The sequence below is a fragment of the Bos javanicus genome, chromosome 5 (genome assembly GCF_032452875.1).
Source record: "Bos javanicus breed banteng chromosome 5, ARS-OSU_banteng_1.0, whole genome shotgun sequence".
Lineage (NCBI taxonomy): Eukaryota > Metazoa > Chordata > Mammalia > Artiodactyla > Bovidae > Bos > Bos javanicus.
Window position 1 is genome coordinate 110079933 of NC_083872.1, and position 24697 is coordinate 110104629.

General features: G+C 54.2%; 2 protein-coding genes and 1 long non-coding RNA gene across 4 annotated transcripts; 2 read left to right on the top strand and 1 right to left on the bottom strand.

The window, feature by feature from the left end:
* Positions 1-69: 69 nt before the first annotated feature.
* On the top strand, positions 70-13918 carry GALR3 (galanin receptor 3). The gene is made up of 2 exons (XM_061418478.1): positions 70-4946; positions 5541-13918. Exons 1-2 carry the CDS (start codon positions 4588-4590, stop codon positions 6319-6321), a joined length of 1140 nt encoding a protein of 379 aa, XP_061274462.1. The 5' UTR covers positions 70-4587; the 3' UTR covers positions 6322-13918.
* A 93-nt stretch (positions 13919-14011) lies between these two features.
* ANKRD54 (ankyrin repeat domain 54) lies at positions 14012-24686 on the bottom strand. 2 transcript variants are annotated; one of them, XM_061418475.1, is made up of 8 exons: positions 24223-24686; positions 22107-22154; positions 17389-17487; positions 16636-16707; positions 16109-16156; positions 15912-16036; positions 15659-15766; positions 14012-15343 (listed from the first exon to the last, which is right to left on the bottom strand). In XM_061418475.1, the coding sequence occupies exons 1-8, from the start codon at positions 24545-24547 to the stop codon at positions 15269-15271; spliced, it is 900 nt and encodes a 299-aa protein (XP_061274459.1). In that variant the 5' UTR covers positions 24548-24686; the 3' UTR covers positions 14012-15268. The 2 variants fall into 2 exon arrangements, with proteins under 2 accessions (XP_061274459.1, XP_061274460.1); XM_061418476.1 differs by having other exon boundaries at positions 17389-17482; positions 24223-24311.
* LOC133248371 (uncharacterized) lies at positions 17460-21640 on the top strand. The gene is made up of 2 exons (XR_009736693.1): positions 17460-19142; positions 21218-21640. It is a non-coding gene; the product is annotated as an uncharacterized LOC133248371 (long non-coding RNA).
* Positions 24687-24697: the final 11 nt, after the last annotated feature.

Genomic DNA, 24697 nt, shown 5'->3' on the forward strand with positions numbered 1-24697 from the left:
GTTAGTCTGCTTTATTCTCTCGGAGCAGCCCCAGTCCTGCAGCTGGTCGAAGGATCAGGCAAGATCTGGGGCTTTGAGGGCTGTGATAGCTCTCAGAGTTGACCACCTCTCCCAAATTAAGGTGGGACCCAGGCAGGTGGGATGACAGAGGCCGGGGCCACCGTTTGGCTCAGTTGGATGCTTTCCTGACGTAGAGAGAAGCTGAGCACCAGCCCTACAGGCCCCTTCCCGTGCCACCCGCCCCCCTACTCCGCAGCCTCCAGAGTCTAGCCTTGGTGAACCCCTCGTCCTCTGCTCCCCACCCCAAGGATGGCCTACAGCTGCCCAGATAAGAAGGGGCTGGGCACCCAAGCCCATGTTTGAGAGAAGCAGAAGATTGCATCCCAGAGGAAAGAATGTCTGTCACTATTGGAGAGGCCCCAAGAGTCTGGAGCCCTGTATTCTAGCCCCTCTTTGTCCCTGCATTTGTGGCCTTAGGCAGCCCCTTCCCCCGTGTGTGCCTCGGTCTTCCCTGCTGTACCAAGACTGGCTGTTACATTGGTATCTGGGGCCCTTCCATCTCCATATTCCCAGGGCTCACTGGTCTGGTCAGAGGAACCGCCAGGGGGCGCAGTGAGCTCGGGTTCTGGCTGCTATTTTCCAGCCCCCTCTAGACTTCAGGCCTTGTACAGGCTGTTTTTGCAGCCCCACAGACAAGACCCCATCCTCCCTTGCCCCCCGACAATGGCTTACTGCTCCCCTGCTGTAGATGACAGTCCCCTTCCCACAGTCGCAGCCCTTCTCTCTCCATAGCCCTCCCCACTCAGCCTTATGGGCACCTGATAGGGTAAAGGATGGGTCTGAGTCACCAGCCTCAGCATGGTGTGGCCTTGGGAGCTGACAGTCTGCTGGTGAGGGGGCAGGGAGGATGAAAAAGCCCTTTTTCATGAAAGGTGGGGACCACGGCTCTGGTGCCCCACACCCCCAGCCCTCCCTTCAGCCTGGATGTCTAGAGAGCTACCTGGGTGAGCTCTGGCTCCAGCCAGCAGAGTCTTAACGCTGGGATTCTGAGAATCCTAGCCTGTGATCCTGGGCAGCTTGAAGCTAGGAGTTTGGGGTACTGGGGGATACAGGCCCCGGGAAGGGGGCTGCTGTGGCCACGTCAGGGGCACAAACACGGGATGGGGCATCTAGCACCAGGCCCACTTCAGCAGCAAGTACCTACCACTTGGTGCCCAGCCCCTGGCCAGGCCAGCAGCTTGATGTGTGTGGTCTGCTCAGGCTGGCAGGTCATGGCAAGTGGCCATGAGCAGCCACGGGATGACGGGTCACAATCGGTGATGCCAAGACAAGACAGCCGTAGGTGAGGTCCACCCACCAGTGGTACAGAGTGCATGCTTCTTCCTCCTACAGTTTCCAGGCACCACCAGCTGCTGACACTGTGTGCCTGGGGACAGCCCAGCACTGTGACACTGTGGGCCAGCTCGTCGCAGTAGGGCGCCAAGTTTTCAGCCAGCTCGTGGCTCAGCATGTGACCTGTACTGGCCCAGGTGCCCCATGGCGCAGGTCTTTCGCAACTGTCCCAAGGGGTCACAGGAGGTGCCAGCAGGCACAGGGGCACCTCTGGGCACATATGCTTGGGCTCAGCACATACTGGTCATTGCCAGAGGCCAAGACAGGCTATAGGGCTGAGGGCCAGCCATAAAGTCGCAATTTCACATCTTGCAGGGCCCAAATCTCCAGGGACTGCTCTCAGGCTGCACCATCTGTCCTCTGCATTGGGTGCAGGGTTCAAGGCCACAGCTGCCAGAAGCAGCAGTTGGAACAGGGGGAGGTGTGGGTGCCCGGGGCCCGCTGGGGCTCAGGTCGTGGCGAGGCGCCCGTCCTGCCTGCCTCATCGGTAGTCCCACTCTGGTTGCCACCATCTTCCTCTCCTCTGCTGTCATATCACAGCTCAGCACTGCTGCTCCTGGGAGCTCTTTGCCCTAGAACTGCTCCAACCCATCCAGAGCCCAAACTCTGACACGGAGGGGCATAGGTGGCTTGGGGTTCCCAAGGGGAGGGAGGGCAGTGTGTCAGGGGCTTTCAGGGGCCAGGCCTGCCACATTTGTGAGTCCAGGCTTCTGGGCGTCTCACAGTGCATTCCTTCCATACAAGATGGTTGTGGACCCCCAAGTTCTCAAATCCTACCACTCTTAAGTCTAGATCCTACAGTTCTGCTCTTCAGAGATCACAAGATTCTACAATTCTAACTCCTTAATGCAGTTTTGATAGCTCTGAATTCGGGTTTGCAGAATCTAGGGATGATCCCTAATATCTTCAATTCAATGAGTTTCTGCTTCTAAAAGTTCAGGGATGTTCCACATCTGGGATGGGTGGCATCAGGCTTTAGAGGAGCCTGAGCACTGGTGAACATCCCAGGGCCTCGGGAAGCCAGTCCTGAAGAGTCTCTTCCTAGCTCCTCGGACCTTGGTTGCAAGTCCTGGCTTTGTCAGTATCCTCTCAGACTGTTTTCTTTCCCCTTGCACAGACTTCTTGACATTCATCCCACCCTCCCAGCTTCTAGAAAGACCACACAACCCCTTCCGCCACTCCTCCCCATTCACTGCAGACTCCCTTCTGCCCCCACTACACTTGTCTAGTACCCACAACAACCTTGTTGTTAAATCCAATGCATCTTGTCCCACTGGCCTCTAACCCTCTGGAAGATGTGGCCATGTGGTCCTTCCAAGAGGAGGTCCAGACCAGAACCCCATGACTGAAGCACCAGTCATTCACCAAGACCTGGTAACCTCTTTGCCTGGAGGAGAGGCTCTTAATGGGTCTCTCATTAAATCACTCCCCCTCTAGCCATTCTTTTAACCCCAGGCCATAATAAGCTAATTACAAAATAAATGAGCAGGTCACATCCCTGCCCTAGAATCTCCTATAGTTCCCCACTGCCCTAAGACTAAAAGTTAGACTCCAGACACGCACATAGGCCCTCCAGTCTTCAGGCAGACTGAAGCCCTGGAATCAGCTCAGGGAAGCTGATGGGTCTTGAAATTCTCAGGGCCAGGAGGAATCCTAGTCTGCAGAAAAAGGGACTTTTATCTGGTTTCCTAGCGTTGGACACTCCATTCAAGATTAGAAGTCCTGGGACTTCCTTGACAGTTCAGTGGTCAAGACTCCGAACTTCCAGTGCAGACGGCTCTGGTTCGATCCCTGGTTGGGGAACTAAGATCCCACAGGCCGTGTGGCAAAAAAAAAAAAAAAAAGACTAGGAGTCCTATCTGAACTTGGGTTGGAGCCCTTCTTGGAGCAGAGAGGATGTGGAGTAGAGTGAGTAGGCAGGACCACAGGAGGTGAGAGGGCCAGGAATGGACTGGGCCTTGGGCACAGAGGGGTTAACCACAAAGCGAGAATCTCAGAGAGCGAGATCAATGGGTTACTCGCTGCAGAAAGGCAGAAGCAACGCAGAGAGGCGGAGGAGAGGAGAGCCAGGCAGAAGAGCATGCCACCTGGGGAAAATCAGGGGCTGAGGAGGAGGCGGCTACTTCGGAGGGAGAGGAGAGGACTTAAAGGAGAAGAGGGAGCAGTGGGAGGCAGAGCTGTACCTGCAGGTAGGCACCAAGAGGCAGCCACTGAGCCAGGAGGCAGCTTCAGCCTGGTCAGTTCACCCAGGGAGAGCAGGAGCCCATCGGGGTTGAGGTCTGTGTCGCCCATCTGGGCTTGCCGGGGTGGGGGTGGGGGCTCCTGCATGTTGGGATGGGGGTGTCTCAAAGATACCACCTTTCTTTCCTCCTCCCTGCTTGGCCCCCTTGCCCTTCATTCATCCAGCCACCCCAGAGGTCCAAGCATGCAGGGAGACCCACAGGTAGCAGCCGATGTGGGCCATGGGGTGCGACAGGGGTCAGGTGATCACAGCTTACATAGATGTAACACACACGCACATGCACACATGCGGGTTGTCAGGGGCACCGCCTATTACAACTCTCAGATGAGTGCTCCAGCCTGGGAGTCGGTACCAGGGCGGCAACAACCTCAGGTCTACCACTCAGAGTGTGACACTAGCTTCCCAAGTCCCCTCTCTGAGCCTCAGTTTCCTCATGTGAAAAGGGGGCAGTGACCTATATGGTGCTCCCAGCTATGCCAGGTGGTGCTGTCACTAAGATGGACTATCCAGTGACTCAGGGGTGTCACCCATGTTTGGCTGAATTTGACTAATATCCAAAAGTCTTCCCTGTATTTCAGATCCCCATTGACAAGTGAGGAAAATACACCAGATCCTGGGGTTGGAACTGCCCCTCCCCGCACCCGCTTTGCATGTGTCTTTACCTGCATCATTGGTTGAAGGTGTCTATCAACTACCTAATCAGTCCTTCAGGCCCTGGGATGTTTCCTAGGAAACTGAGAAACCCACCTTAGACACCAATGAGACTGCCAGGAGCTTGCACAGTGGGTCCCAGGGATAACTTTTGTCTTTGTCTGCCCAACACCCCTATCCCCCACAAGCTTCCACCCCAGGAGAATTGGCCAGGCCTATGGTGGGGGAACTAGACCCCTGAATTGAGTGACCAGAGCTGAGGACTCCAGCTTTTCTTCCTCAGGTGCCCATCTGTTGGGAAGATGGCTGATATCCAGAATGTTTCGCTAGACAGCGCGGGGAGTATGGGGGCTGTGGCAGTGCCCGTGGTCTTTGCCCTCATCTTCCTGCTGGGCACGGTGGGCAACGGGCTGGTGCTGGCAGTGCTGCTGCAGCCTGGCCCAAGTGCCTGGCAGGAGCCGGGCAGCACGACGGATCTATTCATCCTCAACCTGGCAGCGGCTGACCTCTGCTTCATCCTGTGCTGCGTGCCTTTCCAGGCCGCCATCTACACGCTGGACGACTGGCTCTTTGGGGCCCTGGTTTGTAAGGTTGTGCACCTGCTCATCTACCTCACCATGTACGCCAGCAGCTTCACCCTGGCGGCTGTCTCAGTGGACAGGTGCGCTGGGCTGGGAACGCGGCCCGGTCTGGGGGAGGGGAGGGAGGAAATGGGGGACCAAAAAGGGAGGGGGAGGGAGAAAAAGAGCTGTCTGGCCCCCACCAACCAGTCTCCGGGCACCTGCAGGGCATACTTGAGGGGGTCATCCTGTCCTCACCGCATCTTCACTGGGAGAATCCAGAGAACATCTCTGTGTTCCAAGTGTCAGCTCAGGGCCTGGCACTTAGTCCGTGCTCTGTAAGCATGAAATGAATGGCCAAAGGAACACACGAATGAAATTCATCAGCTATTTTATTACCGCCCACATCTGGCCCGAGTTGTGGTCAGACCGGCTTTCAGGGGTTGAAACTTGGGGTCAAGCCCAGGCTCACTCTCTAGTTGACTCGTTGATGACCTTGAGCCGGTTGGTCACTTTTCGCTGAGCTCCGACCCAGCCTCGCTAGGTGCCGGGGGCGCTGCTCCAAGCGCTTTGCGCGCTAACTCCCTTCATCCTCACAACCTCCCTGCGAGCGAGGCCCGGCGCGCGCTCACTGGATACCGGGCGGTATCCAGGCCGCCCGCTCGCCACCGCGCTGACTCCGCGCCCGCCCGCAGGTACCTGGCCGTGCGGCACCCGCTGCGTTCGCGGGCCCTGCGCACGCCGCGCAACGCCCGCGCCGCCGTGGGCCTGGTCTGGCTGCTGGCGGCGCTCTTCTCGGCGCCCTACCTCAGCTACTACGGCACGGTGCGCTACGGCGCGCTTGAGCTCTGTGTGCCCGCCTGGGAGGACGCGCGCCGCCGCGCCCTCGACGTGGCCACCTTCGCCGCCGGCTACCTGCTGCCCGTGGCCGTGGTGAGCCTGGCCTACGGGCGCACGCTGCGCTTCCTCTGGGCCGCCGTGGGCCCCGCGGGCGCGGCGGCGGCCGAGGCCCGGCGCAGAGCCACGGGCCGCGCGGGGCGCGTCATGCTGGCGGTGGCGGCGCTCTACGCCCTCTGCTGGGGCCCGCACCACGCGCTCATCCTCTGCTTCTGGTACGGCCGCTTCGCCTTCAGCCCGGCCACCTACGCCTGCCGCCTGGCCTCGCACTGCCTCGCCTACGCCAACTCCTGCCTCAACCCGCTCGTTTACGCGCTCGCCTCCCGCCACTTCCGCGCGCGCCTCCGCCGCCTGTGGCCCTGCGGCCGCCGCCGCCCCCGCGCCCGCTGCCCCCCGGGTGGTGCCCGCCGCGCCCTCCGTCGCGTCCGCCCGGGGCCCGGGGACGCCGCTGGCTGCTCCGGGGACGCCCGGCCTCGCGGGAGGCTGCCGGCGGGCGGCGACTGGGGCGGGGAGCGGGGTCCGGAGCCCGCAGGTGGTGGAGAGGCGTGCAGGGCCCTACCTGTCAGAGTACCAGAATAAACCTTGTCTGCCTCCGCTCTGCCGGGTGTCCATCTGTCCTTCCTCTTCCCCCAGGGCCGGACCGTACTAGGGGATAGGGCCAAAGCCAGGAGCCCTCTGAGGAGCAGTGGATACCCAATCCATGGAGTGGACACCCTTGGACGGTGAAAATGATTCCACGCAGCCAAGCGCAGGCCCCCAGGCCCCAGACTGTGTCCATAGCAAGTCTGGCAGGAAGGAGGGTAGTCCCTCTGCCCATTCTGCCAACTCTGTTAGCATCTTGGAAGCCCTGCTTCCTCTACCAAGCTCCTTCTCCCTTCGAAGCGCTGTCCTGAGTAACTTAATAGTGTAGTGGTAGTCTTGGTCGCTCAGTCGTGTCCAATCTTTGTGACCCCAAGGACTGTAGTCCGTCAGGCCTCTCTGCCTTTGGGATTTCCCAGACAAGAATACTGGAGTGGATTGCCCTTCCCTTCTCCAGGGGATCTTCCCAACCCAGGGATCGAAGCTGGGTCTCCTGCATTGCAGGCAATTTCTTTACCATCTGAGCCATCAGGGAAGTCAGAGTAACTTAATACTAACAGATACAAAATAAATATAGCAAATATTTATTAAGCACTTCATATGTATCCCATGGGGCTTCCCTGATGGCTCAGCTGGTAAAGAATCCTGCAATGTGGGAGACCTGGGTTCCTTTCCTTGGTTGAGAAGATTCCCTGGAGAAGGGAACAGCTACTGTGGTATTACATTCTTCAATCTAATTACAGTTTTGCAAGGTAGATATCATTCGTTCCTCTTTAAAAATGTAGACATCAGGAATCAGAGGGGTTTAGTGATTTGCCACGTAACTAGTGTTTGGGAGAGTCTGGATTCAAACCTACTGCTGTTTACCTTTTTCTACTTAGAAGAACCGACTTCTCCACCTCTGGGACCTCTGTTCTCAGATCCCATGGTTTCCAGTGTTTTTCTTGGTTCTTCCTGATTCTGCATCAGCTCTCTTCCCCAAACCTATAGCTCCCCATACTCAACTGGCTGCCTGAAACCGCAGAGGGCCCCTAGCCCCCTGCTATAGCAGAATTCTGTTTCAGTACTCAGGACAGCGGGTCCTGATGGGCATGCCCCAGGCATCAAGTCCTAGGTCCATTGCCTGACCCCAACCTCTCGCATTATTCCTTCAGCCACTTAAGGCTCCTGGCTCAGAGGAGACATTGAGCTGCACTCAGACCCCAGCTGGCCTTCCAGCAGCCCTGATTACCCTGTGGCACCCTCCCTACCTGGCCCTACACACAGCTGGCATAGTCTGTGGCTGTGGAAACCTCCTAATTAAGCAATAGATCAGTCTCGATGGTTGTGGAGCTGCCCACTTCCTCCTTCACCATAAGCCAATATTGTTTATTAGCTTCTGGCTGAGACCTTCCAATTCTCTGTCTCCCCAGCACACATACCCCAGCTGCTGGGCACCCTGGAAAGGCCCTCCTTGACACTGGGCAGCTGCTGAGACCTCCTCACTGCCTGCCACCTGCCACAGACCCAGGGATCAGAGTGGCAGTCAGCCTTCTCAGGGGGAGGCTGAGAGCCAGCTGGGGAGCCAGTGCTGCCAGGGCCCAGCACCAGGGCTGACACCTGGTCCCGGGCTGTTTCTCCCCGGTCTCTGCCAAGATGTCCCTGACTGACTCAGGCTGCAGCAGTGGGAAAGTTTCCTGGAGGGCAGGGGCTGTGATGCTGCCACTTCTGCAGCCCCCAGAGTGGCCTCTGTCTCCCACGGCCATCACTCACACCTCCCCTGCCTCATCCGTGCCTCGCACCAACAGGCAAGGGATATGTCCTCCATTTGTGGAAGTGAAAACTGAGGCTCGAGATGAGGTACTTGATCATAGCTAAGTGGCAAAATTGAGGAAGAGCCAGGATCCTAACTGGGCGAGAGGAATGGCTCTCGGGGCAGCCTGGGAAGTATTGGAAAAACATCTAAGAGCATCTGACAGGGTTGCTACACACGACAATGGTGAGAGCCCGCAAAGTCAAAGTGCAGAATAAAATCTTGCAGGGTGGCCATGCCATGGTTGGTCCAGCCACCCAGGTGGGCTGGTGCTCCTCCACAGTCACCTCTGTGGGCACGGACAGGTGACAGACTGCAAACAAAATGGACAAGCGCCCAGCCAGGGAGTGACAGAGCCAGAGCCTGAACTTGAATGAAACTCCAGGCCTGGGGGAGGGGTCCGTCAGTGAAAGCCCTGCATAGTGGCCTGGCAGAGGGACACTCATACAGCCCAGACCCTGGCTGGACCCCGAGGCCTCCTGCTTCTGACTGCTGCTTCTGAATGGGTCTCCCTGACCCACTGGAGCTAGATAAAGAAGCCCAGACACCCCGACTAACGGAGGGCCATACAGCCTGGCCTAGAGTAGGCGGCTGACATGATACATGAGGACAGAGGTGCCAGGGAAGGCAAGGCGTGACCCTTTCTTCCTTTATCCCTCAAACATTTGAATGCCTGCCTTAATCTAGCCCTCGAGAGGAAGTTGGAGATGATGTGAATTTGGCCTGACCCCTGCCTTGCGGGAGCACTTAGTCTAGCTGGAGAGCCAAAAACCAAAAGAAGAAAGGATAGCACTGTGTCATGGGGCCATAACAGAAAAGTACACAGGGCCCAGAGGAGGAAATGCCTGCCTTCCTTGACCAGTCCAAGCAGGATACCCAGAGGAGATGACATTTAATAGGCATTTTTCCTGGGAAAAGGTGGGACGGGCCTGCCAGGCAGAGCAAAGGCCAGGGCAGGTACAGGTAGGAGCAGTATGTGGGTTTGTGTAGCTGAAGCAGGGTTGGATAGGGTGGGGTAGGGTCTGGGGAGGCTGGGAGGGTGGGTGCAGTGAGGTCACGTGTGCCTCCTAGGTCAGCTGGCGGGGGACAAGAACTCCATCCTTTCAGGCAGGCAAAACCTTCCTGAAGGTTTTCAGGAAGGGAGGGGCCCACTGTTGCTGTGTAGAGGCTGGGTTGGAGGTACCAGACTGGTAGCAAGGATCTAACCCAGAGGCTGTTCTGTGAGCCGTGGGCCAGGAAAGCTACCACCAAGGGCTTGGCCTGGGGCTGGGACAGTATTTTTGCCATGGATTTGGCAGGAAGACTGATGGCCTGATGCTGGGCTTAGGCTCAGCCCCTGAAGCTCCCAGGTCTGCTTCAGGAGGCTAATGAAATGTGTGGAAGAGCAGATGATTGTAATATTTTGGTGGAGAGAGTTGAGTCCTGGAGGACCACAGGCAGGCAATCGGGCTGTCCAGAAGCTGAATGAGCCCCAGTCACTGCCCCTAGGGCCCAGGAGAATCCACCTGACCTGAGCCTCCTATGAGGTCTCGGGCCAGCCTGGGGGTCAGGATGGAGCTCCTCTTATTTGGAAGGAGATTTGAATTATGTAACTCTCTCACCCTCCTGTTTGTACCAACCTGTTAGGGATTGATCCTGCAGCCTTCAAGTCTGAATACCTACTCAATACAGAGTTCTGCAGGAAAGCAAGATAGAAGCATGGGGGACTGTGGGAGCCCAGAGGAGGGTCCTACCCAGCTTGGAGAGGCAAAGAAGATTTCTGGGAGGAGCTAATGCCCAAGCCAAGCCCTGAAGTGCGAGTCAGTGCACATGTGGAAGAGGGAGACGGGAGAACATGTGCACAGGCCCTGGAGTCCTCCACCTGACGCAGGCACAGCACGACACACCCAGGGTCTGGGACAAGGTACAAGGGAGCCCCAGCAGGAGGTGAGGTGGGAGAAGTTGGGGGAGGCAGCTGCAAAGGATTCTCTAAATCCTGTCTGTAACCAAGACTGTACTTTGTCCCGAGGGCAGGGGGAGCCATGGAAAGATTTTGAACAAAAGAGTGACCGGATCAGATACACTCTCGAGGGAATTCTTTCTGGCTGCAAGGTAGACTGTACCTGGGGAGGGAGAGCAGAATGAAGCTGAGGGTAGGCAGACTAGTTAAGAGGCTGGTGTGAGAACCCAGAGAGATGAAGGTGTCCAAGACATGGCAATGGGTAGAGAGACATGGACAGATGGGACAACCACATACAAGGTACAATTGTTGGGGCTAAATAGTGATTAAATGTTACGGGGTGGGGGAAAGTGATGTCCCAGATAACGCCCAGTCTTCTGGCTTAGGCTACAGGGAGTGGCAGTGGGGGGATGTTGAGCTCGGTGGGAACCCACTGAGACAAGGGGCCTGGGGACATGGTGAGGGTGTCTGTGGGCAGTGGTAAACTGGGCGCCTGCTGTATTTCAGACCTTGTACTTGGCCCTGGAAGGTGTGTCTCATCTGCTTTAGAGTTTGGATTTGGAGAAACTGAGGCTCAGAGAGATTAAGTCACTGGCCCAAGATCACAGAGGTAGTCCCAGACAGTGCTGGGGTCTAATTCAAGTTGGTCTGATTTCAGTTTCATGGTCTTTAGGGAAGAGAAGAGGCAGATAGAAGTTTGTTTTTTTTTTTTTAAGGGGAGGGAGGAATTTGAATGTGCAATGGTGACCCCCACCGCCAGCCCACCCCAGGTAGCAAATGTAGCCAATGTGAAACTCAGCCCCGGGGAGGGTGGGTGAGGTGAGGACCTTGGCACAACCATGTTAACCAGTCTCTCTCCCTGCCTCTGGCTGACAGGAACAGCACCATCTATCAACTTCAAGGTGTGTACCTGGGGACATAAATACCAATTAACCACCCCGAGTTCCCCTATGAATGAACATTAGTCCTCAGCCTGGATGCAGGGCTCATTTGCAAGTTGCCGGCTGGATCCAAGATGGCATGAGGCCAGAAGGACCGGCTGTGGGGGTGGAATTGTTTCTGGCTTAAGAGGACAAGACTGATTTATTGAGGCATCTGCTTGGTGCCACCTTGCTTTAGCAGCTTGGGCTCTGCGTAGGGGTGAGACTGAAGCAGGGGGAAGGGTTGTAAGGAGGGGTTGAGGGGCAAAGGGGTGCCAGCTGGGAGTTCCTGGGGGTGCTCTGGATGGCTGTGGTTCTGGGGAGGATGCTGGACTGGGCATCTGGTGGGCCTGCCAGGTCAACTCAGAGAGGTGGCACAGTGCAGGGATCAAGGCACGGACTGTGAGCCACATCACCAGGTTTGAATCCTGGCTCTTGCACTTTACAGCTGACCTCTTAGTACTGTGAACTGAGCTGCCTGAGCCAGGCTGCAAGGCAGGCACACCGCCCCGGGCTGCTTCCTGGCTGCTGCTACCTATATGAGAGGTTTCCAGGGCTCTCCCGGGCACATCCTTGCCTCCATCAGAACCCTAAAAACCCTCACAATCTGAGACTTCTCTGGTGGTCCAGAGGTTAGGATTCCGAGTTTCCACTGCGGGGGCCGAGGTTCAATCCCTGGTTGGGGAACTAGGATCCCACAAGCTGCATGGTGTGGCCAAAAAAAAAACCCCCAAGAACCCTCACAGTCCAACTCGATTGTGGAGGAGGCTCAATTCATCTGCCTCTGCCCCCTCTGGGCATGCTGATGGCCAAGGGCATTTAATAAACGTGCCATCCTCCCCAGCTTCCAAAGTGGGAGAACGTCACTAGGCTGGCATGGGCCAGTCATAGAGACAAGGGACTACTCTGGGTCCTGGTCTGGGGCTTTGGGCAAGACTCCTTTGCTTCCCTGAGTTTGTTTCCTCAACTGTCAAGTGAACCGATCATATCTCCCTGCGTGTACCGAGGCCTCAGTGGTCGCTGGAGAGTCAGCATCAGGGCCTTTGGGCTCTCATTCCCTATAGCTGGGGGGAGCTGGGGACTTTGTTGGATTATCCAGGTATGTATCAGTCCAGCGTCCTGTCCTCCTGACCCTGGCTTGGGCTCAGCCTCTGAAGCAGTTGGGGATCTGGTGGGAGGGGGTCTTTTCCCCGGAGCTCATGGTGATTGCTCTGGGTAATGACCTTGAGGGTGGAGGTGAGCCTGCCTCACCTGCTTTCTGTCGCCAGGGCAAATCTTCTGACCTCAGGATCTCTGCAGCCTTGTCTCATCTCCCTCTCTGGCCAGCCCCTCACACTCCTGGGCCCCACATTTCCCATGCCATCTCCTGGTCCCACAGCTAGCTAGTGTCCGTCCGTCTACCAGGCCTGGCTCATGCTGCTCCCAGCTCTCTGACCACCTCAGGAGGCCTATAATAGTGTGGGCAGCCACCAAAGATGGGCAAAGACCACTCCAGACCCAGCTCAGTCCCATGACTCTGCCCTGTCCTCTCTTCCCTTGGTGACCAGGTGCAGGCCTCGCACACCAGGCACACTGCACCACGTGCTCAGCGAGGAAAGGGCCCGCCCCTCCCCATGTGGGGAGAGAGATTTACTCAGTAAGGTCCACGGTGTCTACTGGGTCTTATGAACACTGGGGAGATCGGCACTTTGGGAATCTTGGCAGATATTCCTGGGCTCGGCTGGGTCACATGCTGCTATCTGACCTCAAGCAAGTTACTCTCTCTCTGAGCCTCAATCTTGTGCATCTATAAAATAGTGAGCAAGGATGCTGGCTAATCTTTGACTGCAAACACTAAATCAAAGGGCTTGTATAACAGGCCTGCTGGCACGTAGCAGGAGCTCAACAAATGTTGTGGCCCTCAGTTTTAGGAAACCGCTTCTGAGAAGACTCGGACTTCAGGCATGGTGGAAGCATGAGCTTTGGGGGTGAGTCCAGGTTCCACCCCAGCTGCCCCGTTGGGTCACTCTGGCAAACCTGCCTTTTCTTACCCATCCGAAGCAGCAGGAAGGCCAGCTATCTCACAGGATGGCTGTGAGAACCCGTGAATACCCTTCTCCCAGCATCACCACCATCTGCGTGGCAGGGATTTTGTGTTTTCTTCCCCTGCTGTGTTCCCACCTGGAGCCCTGGTGAGTGTAAAGCAAGTGCCTGAGAGGTATTTCCAACGTGAATGAAATGGGAGGTGTAGAGAAGAGGACCCTACCCAGAAGGTGAAATCAACAGATGTGGATTTTTTCTTCCTGCCACCACCACCGTCCCCACTGCTTCCCTCACAAACTCGGTTATTCCTGGAGCAGCCAGGGAGAGAGCTGACTCCTGTGTGGGCAACCTGTCAGGTTCTCCATCTCGCCCTGCCCAGCCCAGCCCGCTCAGGGCCCACGTGCGTGTTTGCTCCTCTTTTTTAAAATGTTTACTTATTCATTCGGTTGTGGCATGCAGGATCGCTACTGCGTCCTCTGCCCTCCTCTCTCCCCAGTCTTTCCCCAACCCTGGCAACCTGATGGGGCTTGCAGTTTCCCCTCTCCCAGGGCCCAGGAGGCAGCCCCAGGCCTGAATATCACATTCTGCCTCCCCAGAGGTCCTTTCTTCTTTAGGGTCTGGGGAACTGCTAGGTCCCATGAGTTCAATTCAGATCTGATCAAGCTGGGATTTGGGAGACAAACTCCCCTCCTCCTGAAAAGCAGCCAGGACTCGAGTCTGGCGAGAGGGAAAGCGGGGCAGAGCAAGAGCAGAACCAGGACTGACAATTTGGGAAAAGTCTATCTTGACTCCGTAGTCAAATGTTTTCTGGGAGACAGCTGGGTCTCGCAAGCCTTCCCTTCAGGCTTCCCCGCTATGGCAGATCCCTGCCAGGAGGGGGCGCTTCCTTTTGCATCTCTGAGCCCCAAGGGGAATGTCGGCTTCTGCCAGGGTAGAAGTTGCAGGGTTGTGTGTTTTTGAGCCTTCACTAGAGTATTAGTTTCCCTTCACTACTGCAACAAATTACCACAAATCTAGTAGCTTAAAACAACACAAATTTATTCTCTTACAGTTCTGGCAGTCAGAATTTGAAACCTGTATCTCTGAGCTAAAATCAAGGTGTCAGCAGATTGGTTCCTTCTGGAAGTTATGAAGGAAGAATCCATTTCCTTGCCTTATTATTATTATTTTTTAATTTATTTTTCGGCTGCACTGGGTCTTCACTGCTGTGCTTGGGCTTCAGTAGTTGCGGCACACAGGCTTAGTTGCCTGGAGGCATGTGGGATTTTCCCAGACCAGGGATCAAACCTGTGTCCCTTGCATTGGCAGGTGGATTCCACTGGCCCACCAGGGAAGCCCTCCTTGCCTTTCCCAGCTACTGGAGGCCGCCTCATTCCTTGCCTTGTGACCCCTGCCTTGCGTTACTCGTTTCTTGATTGGTCACCTTGTCCCCTACTTCCTCTCTGAGCTCCTGCTTCCTTCTAATAAGGATCCATGTGATTACATCAGGCTTGCCTGGATAATCCAGGATAATCGCCCTGTCTAAAGACCTTAGCTTAATGACATCTGCAAAGTCCCTTTCATCATATAAGGTGGTGTTCACTGGTTCCTGGGATTAGAATGTGGCCATCTTGAGGGCCTCTCCTTGCCTGCTACAACTAGGCTGCAGAAAGGCTACACCTTCCTGGTGTTTCTGTGATTGGGCAAAAAAGGGCTGGGGATTTCTGCTTTGGGTTCAGCTAGGTCCTCCCTAACCTTGTATTTCTAAGGTCTAGGCTTCACCAACCCCCTGACCCCTTCCAAACCAAAGAAACTAGCTGCCATGTCTCCTTGCAAGTCTGGTGACAAGCCTGATCTAAGTGCTGGTGAGAGGTGCAGGGCCAGCCAAGAAGCCCCTTAGGCCAGAGGGTGCCTGCCCTAAGCCCACCCGGCTGGCTGCAACAAGCCCACGGCTGGGAGGGGACTCAGAGGAGGGTCTGGGGCCTGCCGAGGGCACCAGGGAGGCTGTGGGATGAGCAAGGCCTGTGAGGAGAGTGCGTGTCAAGTCAGCCAGGGCTGAGGCGTGGCTGTGCTGCTGCGGGAGCCAAAGGAAGAAGCTGGGGGCTGTGGTCTCGGCCCACGGACATGACAGAGACTGCAGCTGGGAGCAGTGCTGAGGTCAGTGAGAGAACGCCTCTGCCTCCCAGCAGCTGGGATGAGGCCTCGGCAGACGGGGTCCCAGGCGCCAGGCCTTTTCTTTGTAGCGAGAGGGCAGCAGGCAGGGCGGGGGAGGCAGCGGGCAGGGCGGCGCTCTTGCTACCTCTTCTCCATGTTCTGCATCTGCAAGCTGAGGGAGGTGAAGCTGGCCAGCAGGTCGGTCACTTCGTCCACCTGTGGAGGAAACCAAGGCTCTGTGATGGGGTGTCCCAGGTCTCCCCCACAGCACCACAGGCGCAGAGGCAGGCACGGTCTCTTCTCCCAGGGCCTGTGAGGGCTTCACCCTGGACTATGGAGCAGCTGTCCAAGGGTGAATCCTCGCTGACCCAGAGAGAAGGACCCAGGCCGCTTCCAAGGAGGTGCACAGAGGCTCTGAGGCCCACAGAGGACGGCAACCAGCAGCCATGCCTCTCTCTCCAGCCTCAGAGCGGGGACCGGCTCACTCTGAGGCTCCTGCCAGGCCCTGGTCTGGACCGCAGCTGCGCTCACCTGCTCGCGGGTGCTCGTCTTCTGGAGGCGGGTGCAGAGGTCATCTAGCCGCTCCCGCTGCTCATGCCGCCCTAGGCGCTCCAGGTACTCCCTCAGCATCTGGATGATCTGAAACCAGAGGGCAGGCTGAGGGTGTGCCCACAGGCACAGAGCAGCCTAAGGCTGCTGCCCAGGGGCATGCTGGACCAGGTGTCGGCTGGGGTCCACGTGAACCCTTAAGTCACCCACTCAGTGCTGCAGGCTCAGCGCTCACCTGCTTCACCTCCAGCCGCACGGCTTCCAGGCACTGGGAGTGGCCTTCCTGCAGGATGTTGAGCTTGGACTTAGCCAGGTGCAGGGGTGTGCGGCCCGCTCGGTCCAGGGCGTCTACCCGGGCCCCTGGGGGGACAGACAGCGGTGAGCATGCTGAGCAGGGGGAGGAGGAGAGAGGACGGGGAGGGGAGCACTCACCTCCTCGCAGCAGCGTGGTGATGACGGGGGCGTGGTTGGTGCAGGCCGCTGAGGAAGGAGAACAGGGACTGAGAGCTCAGGACCGCGGGGGGCGTGGCCCTGGGTGCCCGCAGGAGGGAGCAGGACTGTGTCTCTCAGGGTTCAGGTGCTAGATCACACCCCGAGAGGCATCACTGAGGCAGCAACTGGGGGGATTCAGCGATCAAACCCAACTTCCTCCCTACACAGCTGGGGAAACTGAGGCTGGGAGGCGGGACCCGCCTCGCCACAAGCCATGATGAGAGTTGGCCACAGGGCGGGAACCTCCCCCAGCAGAGCTGCTGCTGAGCCAGTTCAGGTTGTGAAATCAGCTCTACTTGGGGCACAGCCAACCAACAGTGGATGGGGTCAGCCATGTACACAGCCCAAGGGGAGTACGGCCCTGGGGACTCAGGCTCTCCCCAGGGGACAGGAGAGCCTGCTGGGGGCCTGTAGGACCCTGGGCTCTCCATCAAAGGAGCCTGTCTTGGCAGCTTCCAGGCGCTCACCCAGGTGCAGTGGCGTGTTCCCCAGCCCATCTCGCTGGTTGGGGTCGGCTCCGTGGTCCAGAAGCAGCTGTACTGGAAAAAGGAAAGCCCCAGAGGAGCCGCTGGGGGTGTCTACTGGCAGCATCCTAGCCTCCATCCCTACATGGAACACTGAAAGCCAGTACACTGCCGTGCGGTTTCACTCCCTTGCTCACTCGTGAGGCCTGTGCGCAGGACGCTGAGCACCATGAACTAAGGCTTCTGGGAGGGTCCCTGAGCCTGTGCAGGTATACGGGACTGAGATTTTAGGGTTAAAGAAAGTTCTCCCAACAGCTGTGGCTGCTAGTGAAGGTTCTTAAGGGGCATGAGACAGGATGCCGGGCACTGAAAAGATTCTATATTTTGATCCAGGAGGTGGACACAGCAGTGTATGTACATAGAGACTTTACTGTTTGCAAGTTATACCACATCCTAAAAAGACTTCTGGGAAAAAAAAAAAATTGGGTTTGGGGGCGGGCTGTCCCACTGCTGCCCTTAGCACTGAGTAAATGTTGCCTGAATGTCTGGAAGGTCCGGTCCGACCTTGGGGTCGATCTCGTTCTTTCCCCAGGTGAGCCCACCTTAGCCTGGCAGTGCCAGTTCCACAGGCCAGAGGCGTGGGAGGGTCCAGCCTTCCTCGCCTCCAGCAGCCCCCCCCGGCCGTGTGCTGTTCCCCAGTGTCTCTGGAGGCAGAATACTCACCCAGCCCCCCTCCCCCACCTCCCCAGGACTCACCAATCTGGTCGTTGCCATTGCAGGAGGCAAAGTGCAAGGCAGTCCGGCCCTTGTCGTCAGCTGCACAGGGGTCCGCGCCTTCCTCCAGGAGCTGCTGCACTGGCACCGCCAAGACAGAGGGAACAAGCAGGGAGAGTGGCGGCGTCAGCCAAGCTGCAGCCCCGGGGGTGGGCAAGGGTCCTCAGGGCCCCTTCCAGCAAGGCATCCATAATGTGTGGGAGAGCTAGTCCCTCCAGGATGCGGCCCCTGGAGGACTGCCGTGACAAGGGACTTGTTCTCCTGAGGGCACAACTGAGCACCAGGGGTGCTGGGTGCTCAAGTACGTGTCTTGGGACAGAGCATCACAGAAGGATCTCGGCCCTCAGGGTCAGGAATTCTGGAGTCATGGAAATCCCCAGTATTGGTTTTGGTCCTGCCCCTCTACAGGGGCAGGAGTCTGGCTACACATCCATCCAACTGGGGCACATCTGTGGGCTGATGCTCACTTAGCTCCCAAGAGGCAGCCCTTTAGAGTGGACAGAGCCTGGGCTCTGCCATGCAGACCAAGTCCCAGACCGAGCTGAGCAAAAAGGAAAGGAGTTCATTGCCAACAGCATGCGGCAGTGGGCAAAGCTGGGCTGGGAGCAGGAAGGCCGAGATTTGGGCCCCCATTCACCAGCAAATGGGAGTAGTTTCTGCCCAGTCAACCTCTAGAGCTGCCATGATGAGAATAATGGATATGAAAGTACTTTTCTGAAAAGTCTGGAGCCACTGTAAAATGGGAGGCATTATGTATTGCATGCCCATGTCCAAACTGAAATGTAGAAATTGCTGCCAAACATCATTTTAGAGCAAGCAGTGGAATGCCCTAGCAATCCCCCAGCAAACATCTCAAGGACCCGAGTCCTTCCAGGCGAAGCCCAGATAATCTCCTGCTCCATGAATCTCTCCCGTCTCCTTAAGGTGAATGAGCCCCTCTGCCCCCCACATCTCTGTGGTGCCCTGGTCATCCTGCTGCTCTCACATTAACATGCTGAGCTCTTTCAGAGTAACTGCCTGTACACCAAGCACCAGCCAGGCATCAGCTGCCTGACTGCCAAGACCCTCAACCACTCAACATGGTACCATGTCCATGCTACAGACGAGGAGACAGACTCCAACCCAAGCCAACAGGAGGGCTGGGATAGGAACCCAGGTTTCTCCTGCTCAAGAACTTTTACCTCTCTGACTAAACACATGACTTCCCTTTCTTTGGGTTTTTTGTTTGTTTTTAGAAATGGTGTCACTTTATACTCTTCTTCTCCAGCTATACTGTAGGTTTTTATTTTGTTTCTTAATATCCTGGATGGAGATATGACTTGACCTGTTTCACAAATGTTGCTGACTGACTGCATAAATGAATGAATGGTTTGGGAATGAATGAATGGGAAAGGTTTATAAGAGTGGAAAAGAAGGAAGAGCTTCAGGTCACCTTGGTGTTCATCAGTGCAGTCACCAAAAGAGAGCCAGCATCCCTGAGATAAAGTAAATGGTTCTATTTTTGTGATCTGTACAGCTAACAGTCTTTTCGGAAACCACTTTAGCAACACCTATCAGAAGCCATCAAGACACACGTATCCTTTGATGTAGAAACCCCATTCCTAGGAAATTATCTTAATAGTGAAAAACCAGTGTGCAAATATATGACTAACTGAATAACTCTTGCTTTGTCCCTTTGAAGGCATCGTGTGCATCCATTACAAACTGTGGTTTCAACTGGGGAATGGAATTACAAGGTAATTTCTGCTTTTTACAAGCTTTACACAAATTGTACAGCTATGTATTTATTCTATAAATAGGAAAGATGGTACTTCTGTTTTGAAAAAGAACAAATGGTTATGAAGACTATGGGAAAGGTTTATGATACATAAAGCATTAAGCAGGCTGTAAAATTGTGTATACAGCACAGTCTACAAGCTCATCAAGAAAATTCCTCTGTACAGGAAAAAGGACAGGAAGGATATTCACCAAAATATTAACAAAAATTAGCTCCTTTGCTGACATTTAAAATGTTTTTCTTGTATATTTTTCTAATTTTTAAAAGATTTTAAATGCATATATCATTTTCACATTTAAAATCTTTTCAATGGGACTTTCCTGGCAGTTCAGTGGCTAAGACTCTGAGCTCCCAACATAGGGTGCCCAGGTTCGCTCCCTGGTCAGGGAACTAGATTTCACATGCTGCAGCCAAGAGTTAACATGCCACAGCTACAAGATCCTGCAGCTAAAGAGCCCCCATGCTGCAACTAAGACCTGGTGCAGCCAAAAAAAAAAAAATCTTTCAAATGATTATGAATTCACAGAAAGGTACTTATAATTTAACCATAGGAGGGCAGAAATTTTACACCCACTATAATTGCTAACCTATACCAAAAGACCCAACAAACATGAAGCAAGAAAACAGAATGCTAACCATACAGTAAAAAGGAGTGAAAAAGCTAAAGTACAGCCAGTTTTGCTATCAGAGTCCTGCAAGAGCCTGATGGGTGTGTCACAGACTCTGAATGGAAAATTACAGCATTTCCACCAAAATAATGAAACTACCATGTGGACACCTGATTCAAGATAAGCTAGACACTGGCTAATGATTGTGAAAGCTGATAAACATCTTTTACTGTTGTGAAAAGGAAAAGATAAGCTAGACATAAACTCACAGGCATAGAGAACAAACCAGTGGTTACCACTGGGAAGAGGGGAGGCAATATAGCGGTGGGGAAGTAACTATTAGGGGCAAACTATTAGGTATAAAACAAGCTACAGGGATATATTATACAACAGGGGGAATATAGCCAATATTTTGTAACAACTATAAATGAAGTATAACCTGTAAAAACTGTGAATCACTATACTGTACACTTGTAACTTATATAATATTGTACTTCAACTATGCTTCGATTTAAAAGAGAGAGAAAGTAAACCTATTAAAAAAAGGTAAACTAAAAATAAAATAAAATTTAAAAAAATTTAAAAAGGTAAACTAGACTTTCTGTGGAAGGGAAGTATAATTAGAATATTCTCTGGCCATACACTAGAGGTATTAAAAAGAGAATATATCATTTTTCCTTGAAAAGCCATATAGGTTACCACCCAAATATTCCACAATATTAAAGTTCATGGAAGAGATGAAATTGGAGAGTGCTGAAAAGCCCTCCAGTTTCTAGGCCTGCTCACTATGCTCTGCCAGGGATAAGGGACCCACTCAAGGCCCAGCTCCCTGAGGGGAACAACCTCCTCTCCATGCCTGCTCTCCTATCCATGGCCCTTTATCCACACTTATATTTTATCTGTTGACCACAGCATTGCACTCTCAAAATAGAATGATGGCCACGTGAGATACGGCAGAATCACAACACCCGAAGATGCCTATGGCTAAATAGCCAGAATTTATGGATAGGCTACCTTACATAGCAAAAGGGACCTCACAGACAGGATTAAGGTTAGCAACCTCTAGCTAGATTATTGGAGAAGGCAATGGCACCCCACTCCGGTACTCTTGCCTGGAAAATCCCATGGACGGAGGAGCCTGGTCGGCTGCAGTCCATGGGGTCAAGAAGAGTCGGACACGACTGAGTGACTTCACTTTCACTTTTCACTTTCACGCATCGGAGAAGGAAATGGCAACCCACTCCAGTGTTCTTGCCTGGAGAATCCCAGGGACGGGGGAGCCTGGTGGGCTGCCGTCTATGGGGTCGCACAGAGTCAGACACGACTGAAGCGACTTCGTAGCAGCAGCAGCTAGATTATCCTGGATTTTGCAGGCCCAATCTAACACATGAGTCTTTAACATCAGAGAACCTTTTCCCATTGGTAGGACCAGTGTGCGGACTCAGTCTACTATCGTTGACTCTGAAGATGAAGGGAGAGGACTACGAGCCAAGGAACGTGGGCAGCCTCAGGAGCTGGGAAAGGCAGGGAAACAAATTCTTCCTGGAGCCTTCGGCAAGAAATACAGCCCCACTGACACTCTGATTTCAGCCTGATGAGACCTAAGCTGGACTTCGAACCTTCATAGTTGTATGATGACAAACTGGTGCTGTTTTACACAACTATATCTGTGGTTATTTGTTACAGCAGTTACAGAAAACCAATATACCACTTTTCCCTGATTCACAGAATGAATTAAGTCAGTGGATAAAATTAAATCTTTTTTTTCCCTATAACTTGTCTTGTACCTTTGATGCTGCTACTGCCCTATCAGCTAGTAAAGGATGAAGAGCAACAACAACAACAAAAACAGAGCCGTGTCCTGCTAGGAGCCCACCCCTGTCTTTCAGATGTTCTGTCAACTTAAGTTTGAGAACCCCACTACCACCAAGCCTCAGGGAGCAGCGGAAGGGCTCTATGCAGACGGTGGCTCTCCTGGCGGTTCAAGTTGATTGATTTTCATTCCTTTTAGCCACAAGGTCCCAAAAACTCCCACTCTGCGGCTGGGTGCCAGGGATACAAAAGCTCCCGCCATGAGGGGGCTCACAGGGTAATAAACACTCTGACACCAGTAAGGACAGGGTGGCAGGCAAGCGTGGGAAGAGTAAGCATCTGCACCAGACTTGTCATCTGTAAGACGACAGCAGTTATACAACAGATACAGTGGTCCCAGGGCTGAGCTGGCAGAATTCAAGCACTGTCTTCCCAGGTACTGGTGATGTGGACTTTTCCTTCCCTGACCAGACCACGGAGCCAGACTCACTCTGCACACTCACCTGTTTCCACATCGTTGGCATTGGCTGAGTCCCTCAGCCTTTTCAGAGCTGTGAAGAGAATAAGAGTGCCAGTTAAAAAAACAAACAAAAAAACCCAGCAATGGCCATGATGAAGCAGAAAGTGATGGCTTCCTGGGAACTTCCTGGCAGTCCAGTGGTTAAGGACCCATGTGTGTGTCGCACACAGCACTGCCAAATGGAAAAAAAAAAAATCTAAAAGGAAAGAGAGGTGCCAGGATATAACCAGGAGAAACCTGAAATGTGACACAGCTCGTGCAAAAGCCACATTTTGTAGCAAATCCTCCAAGGCCTTTGCAGCCAGATCTTGGCTCTGCCACTTGGTGACCTTGAACAAGTTAATTAAGCCCCTGGGCTTCAGATCTATCAAGTACAAACAAGGTTGAGCTCTGTCCTGACAGTCCTAAGTTGTTGCAAAAATCAAATGAGATGATTTACACAAAACTCTTTGTGAGCTGGTTACACATATAATCTTATATTCTCCTTCAAAACAGGCCACTCCCAAATGGCATATTTAAATTTGATAATTCCCACAGAGAAACTTTTTTCTCCACAATGACACTACCTCTATATTAAAGGCTAATAGAAAGCAATACTTTTATCATCAGAGAAATGGGACAAAAATTACAATTCAGATATATGATTCCTTACATTCATACAGCACTTTCAAATTCTCAATTAATCCTCATAACACCACTAAGATATGAGTAGGTCCTAGAGGGAATCTAAAAGTCCCCATTCTTAAATTTTTCAGGGTGTTGGTTTCCATGGCACCCATAAAATGTAAAAGAAATATGGAAGAAGTATCAGAGCAGGAGTTCTAACACCAGCACAACCAACTTTTACTGATCTGACTTCAGTCAGTTCAGTTCAGTCGCTCAGTTGCGTCCGAATCTTTGCGACCCCATGAATCGCGGCATGCCAGGCCTCCCTGTCCATCACCAACTCCCGGAGTTCACTCAGACTCACGTCCATTGAGTCAGTGATGCCATCCAGCCATCTCATCCTCTGTCGTCCCCTTCTCCTCTGCCCCCAATCCCTCCCAGCATCAGGGTCTTTTCCAATGAGTCAACTCTTTGCATGAGGTGGCCAAAGTACTGGAGTTTCAGCTTTAGCATCATTCCTTCCAAAGATGGAATGTGACTTAGAGCAAGACAGTTATTTCTCCAAGCCTCAGTTTTATCTTCAGTAAAGTGGGAACAGTATCTAGATCTTGATGAGTTATTATGAGGATCAAAAACCGTCACAGGGCTTCCCTGGTGGTCTAATGGTTAAGAATCTGCCTGCCAATACAGGGGACACGGGTTTGATACCTGGTCCAGGAAGATCCCACAGGCCTCTGAGCAACTAAGCTCATGCGCCACAACTATTGAACCTGAATTCTAGAGCCCAGAAGCTGCAGCTACTGAAGTGTGTACCTAGAGCCCATGCTCTGCAACAGGAGAAGCCACCGCCAGGAGAAGCCTGCGCACCGCAGTAAGGAATAGCCCCCACTCACCATAACTAGAGAAAGCCTGCGCTCAGCAAAGACGGCCCAGCAGAGCCAAAAATAAATAAATCTTGAAAAGAAAATGACCACATTATCACCCAACATTGTCTGGCACACGTTGATGGCCAAATATTGACTATACATTCCCTACTTTACCTAACTCTTGTCAACATTCCTGTAAAGCATACCATTCCCATTTTACAGATAAGAAAACTACAACTGAAAGGGTCTGTAGTTTGCCTAAGGCCACCATGAGCTAGAAAAGTCCAACCCAGGTCTGTGCATTTAAAGAAGCTGGTACGACTTGGCTCTGATACGAAAATATTCTCCACTACCCCATGTATTATCTACACCTGGGGCTAGGAATCCGTTTCTACTCAGGAACTACCCAATGTGAAAAGCCTCCGGGACTGTTTCTGAGCAGGAAGACTACTTTTTTTTTTTTTTTTTTTTTACACTCATGGTCCTTAGCAGTCATACGACTACTATTCCTACTGTAAGGGGACTCAGGGGTCACTCCAGGTCCGTAGCGCAGACGTCGGAGGACTCATCCTGAGCGGGCTGGAGAGATCAGCCGAGGCCAGCCCCGCCTCCCGCCGCGCTCCTCACCGTGCACCTCCTTGCCAGTGGGCCCGAGCCGGCGGTGGGGCCTGGCGGCGCGCCGCAGCCTGCCCGCGGGGATCTTACAGCGCAGCTCATCGCGGGGCTCCGCGTCCTGCTGCCACAGGACGTGCAGGTAGCGCAGCGGGGACTGGGCCCCGCCGGACGCCCGGCCCGGGAGGCCCGCGCCGCCGCCCAGCGCAGACCCAAAGTCGGCGAAGGAGAAGAGGCCCTCGGGACCCGTCAGCGGCTCTGGCGCCACCGCGCACTCGCCGTCGGAGCTTGAGCGGCCAGAGCGCGACTCGTCGTCCGCGCCCCCGGCGGCGGCTGCCATGGCAACGGCTCCGCGCGGGCCTGGCCGCCTGAGGAGCCTCGTGCCTGAAGGACCAACGGACCCGCTTCCCTCCGCCCTAATGGCTCGCTGTCAGCGGACGAGCTGGCGGGCCGGGCGTGCAACCACGGCAACCGGGTCGGGGGGCGGTCT

Coding starts and splice junctions, on each gene's coding strand:
- GALR3 (XM_061418478.1), top strand. CDS start 4,588: ATGGCTGATATCCAGAATGTTTCGCTAGACAGCGCGGGGAGTATGGGG. Junction 4,947..5,540: donor GCGGCTGTCTCAGTGGACAG/GTGCGCTGGGCT, acceptor GCCCGCCCGCAG/GTACCTGGCCGTGCGGCACC.
- ANKRD54 (XM_061418475.1), bottom strand. CDS start 24,547: ATGGCAGCCGCCGCCGGGGGCGCGGACGACGAGTCGCGCTCTGGCCGC. Junction 17,488..22,106: donor TGCCAACGATGTGGAAACAG/GTGAGTGTGCAG, acceptor TGGCGGTGCCAG/TGCAGCAGCTCCTGGAGGAA. Junction 15,344..15,658: donor AGACGAGCACCCGCGAGCAG/GTGAGCGCAGCT, acceptor TTTCCTCCACAG/GTGGACGAAGTGACCGACCT.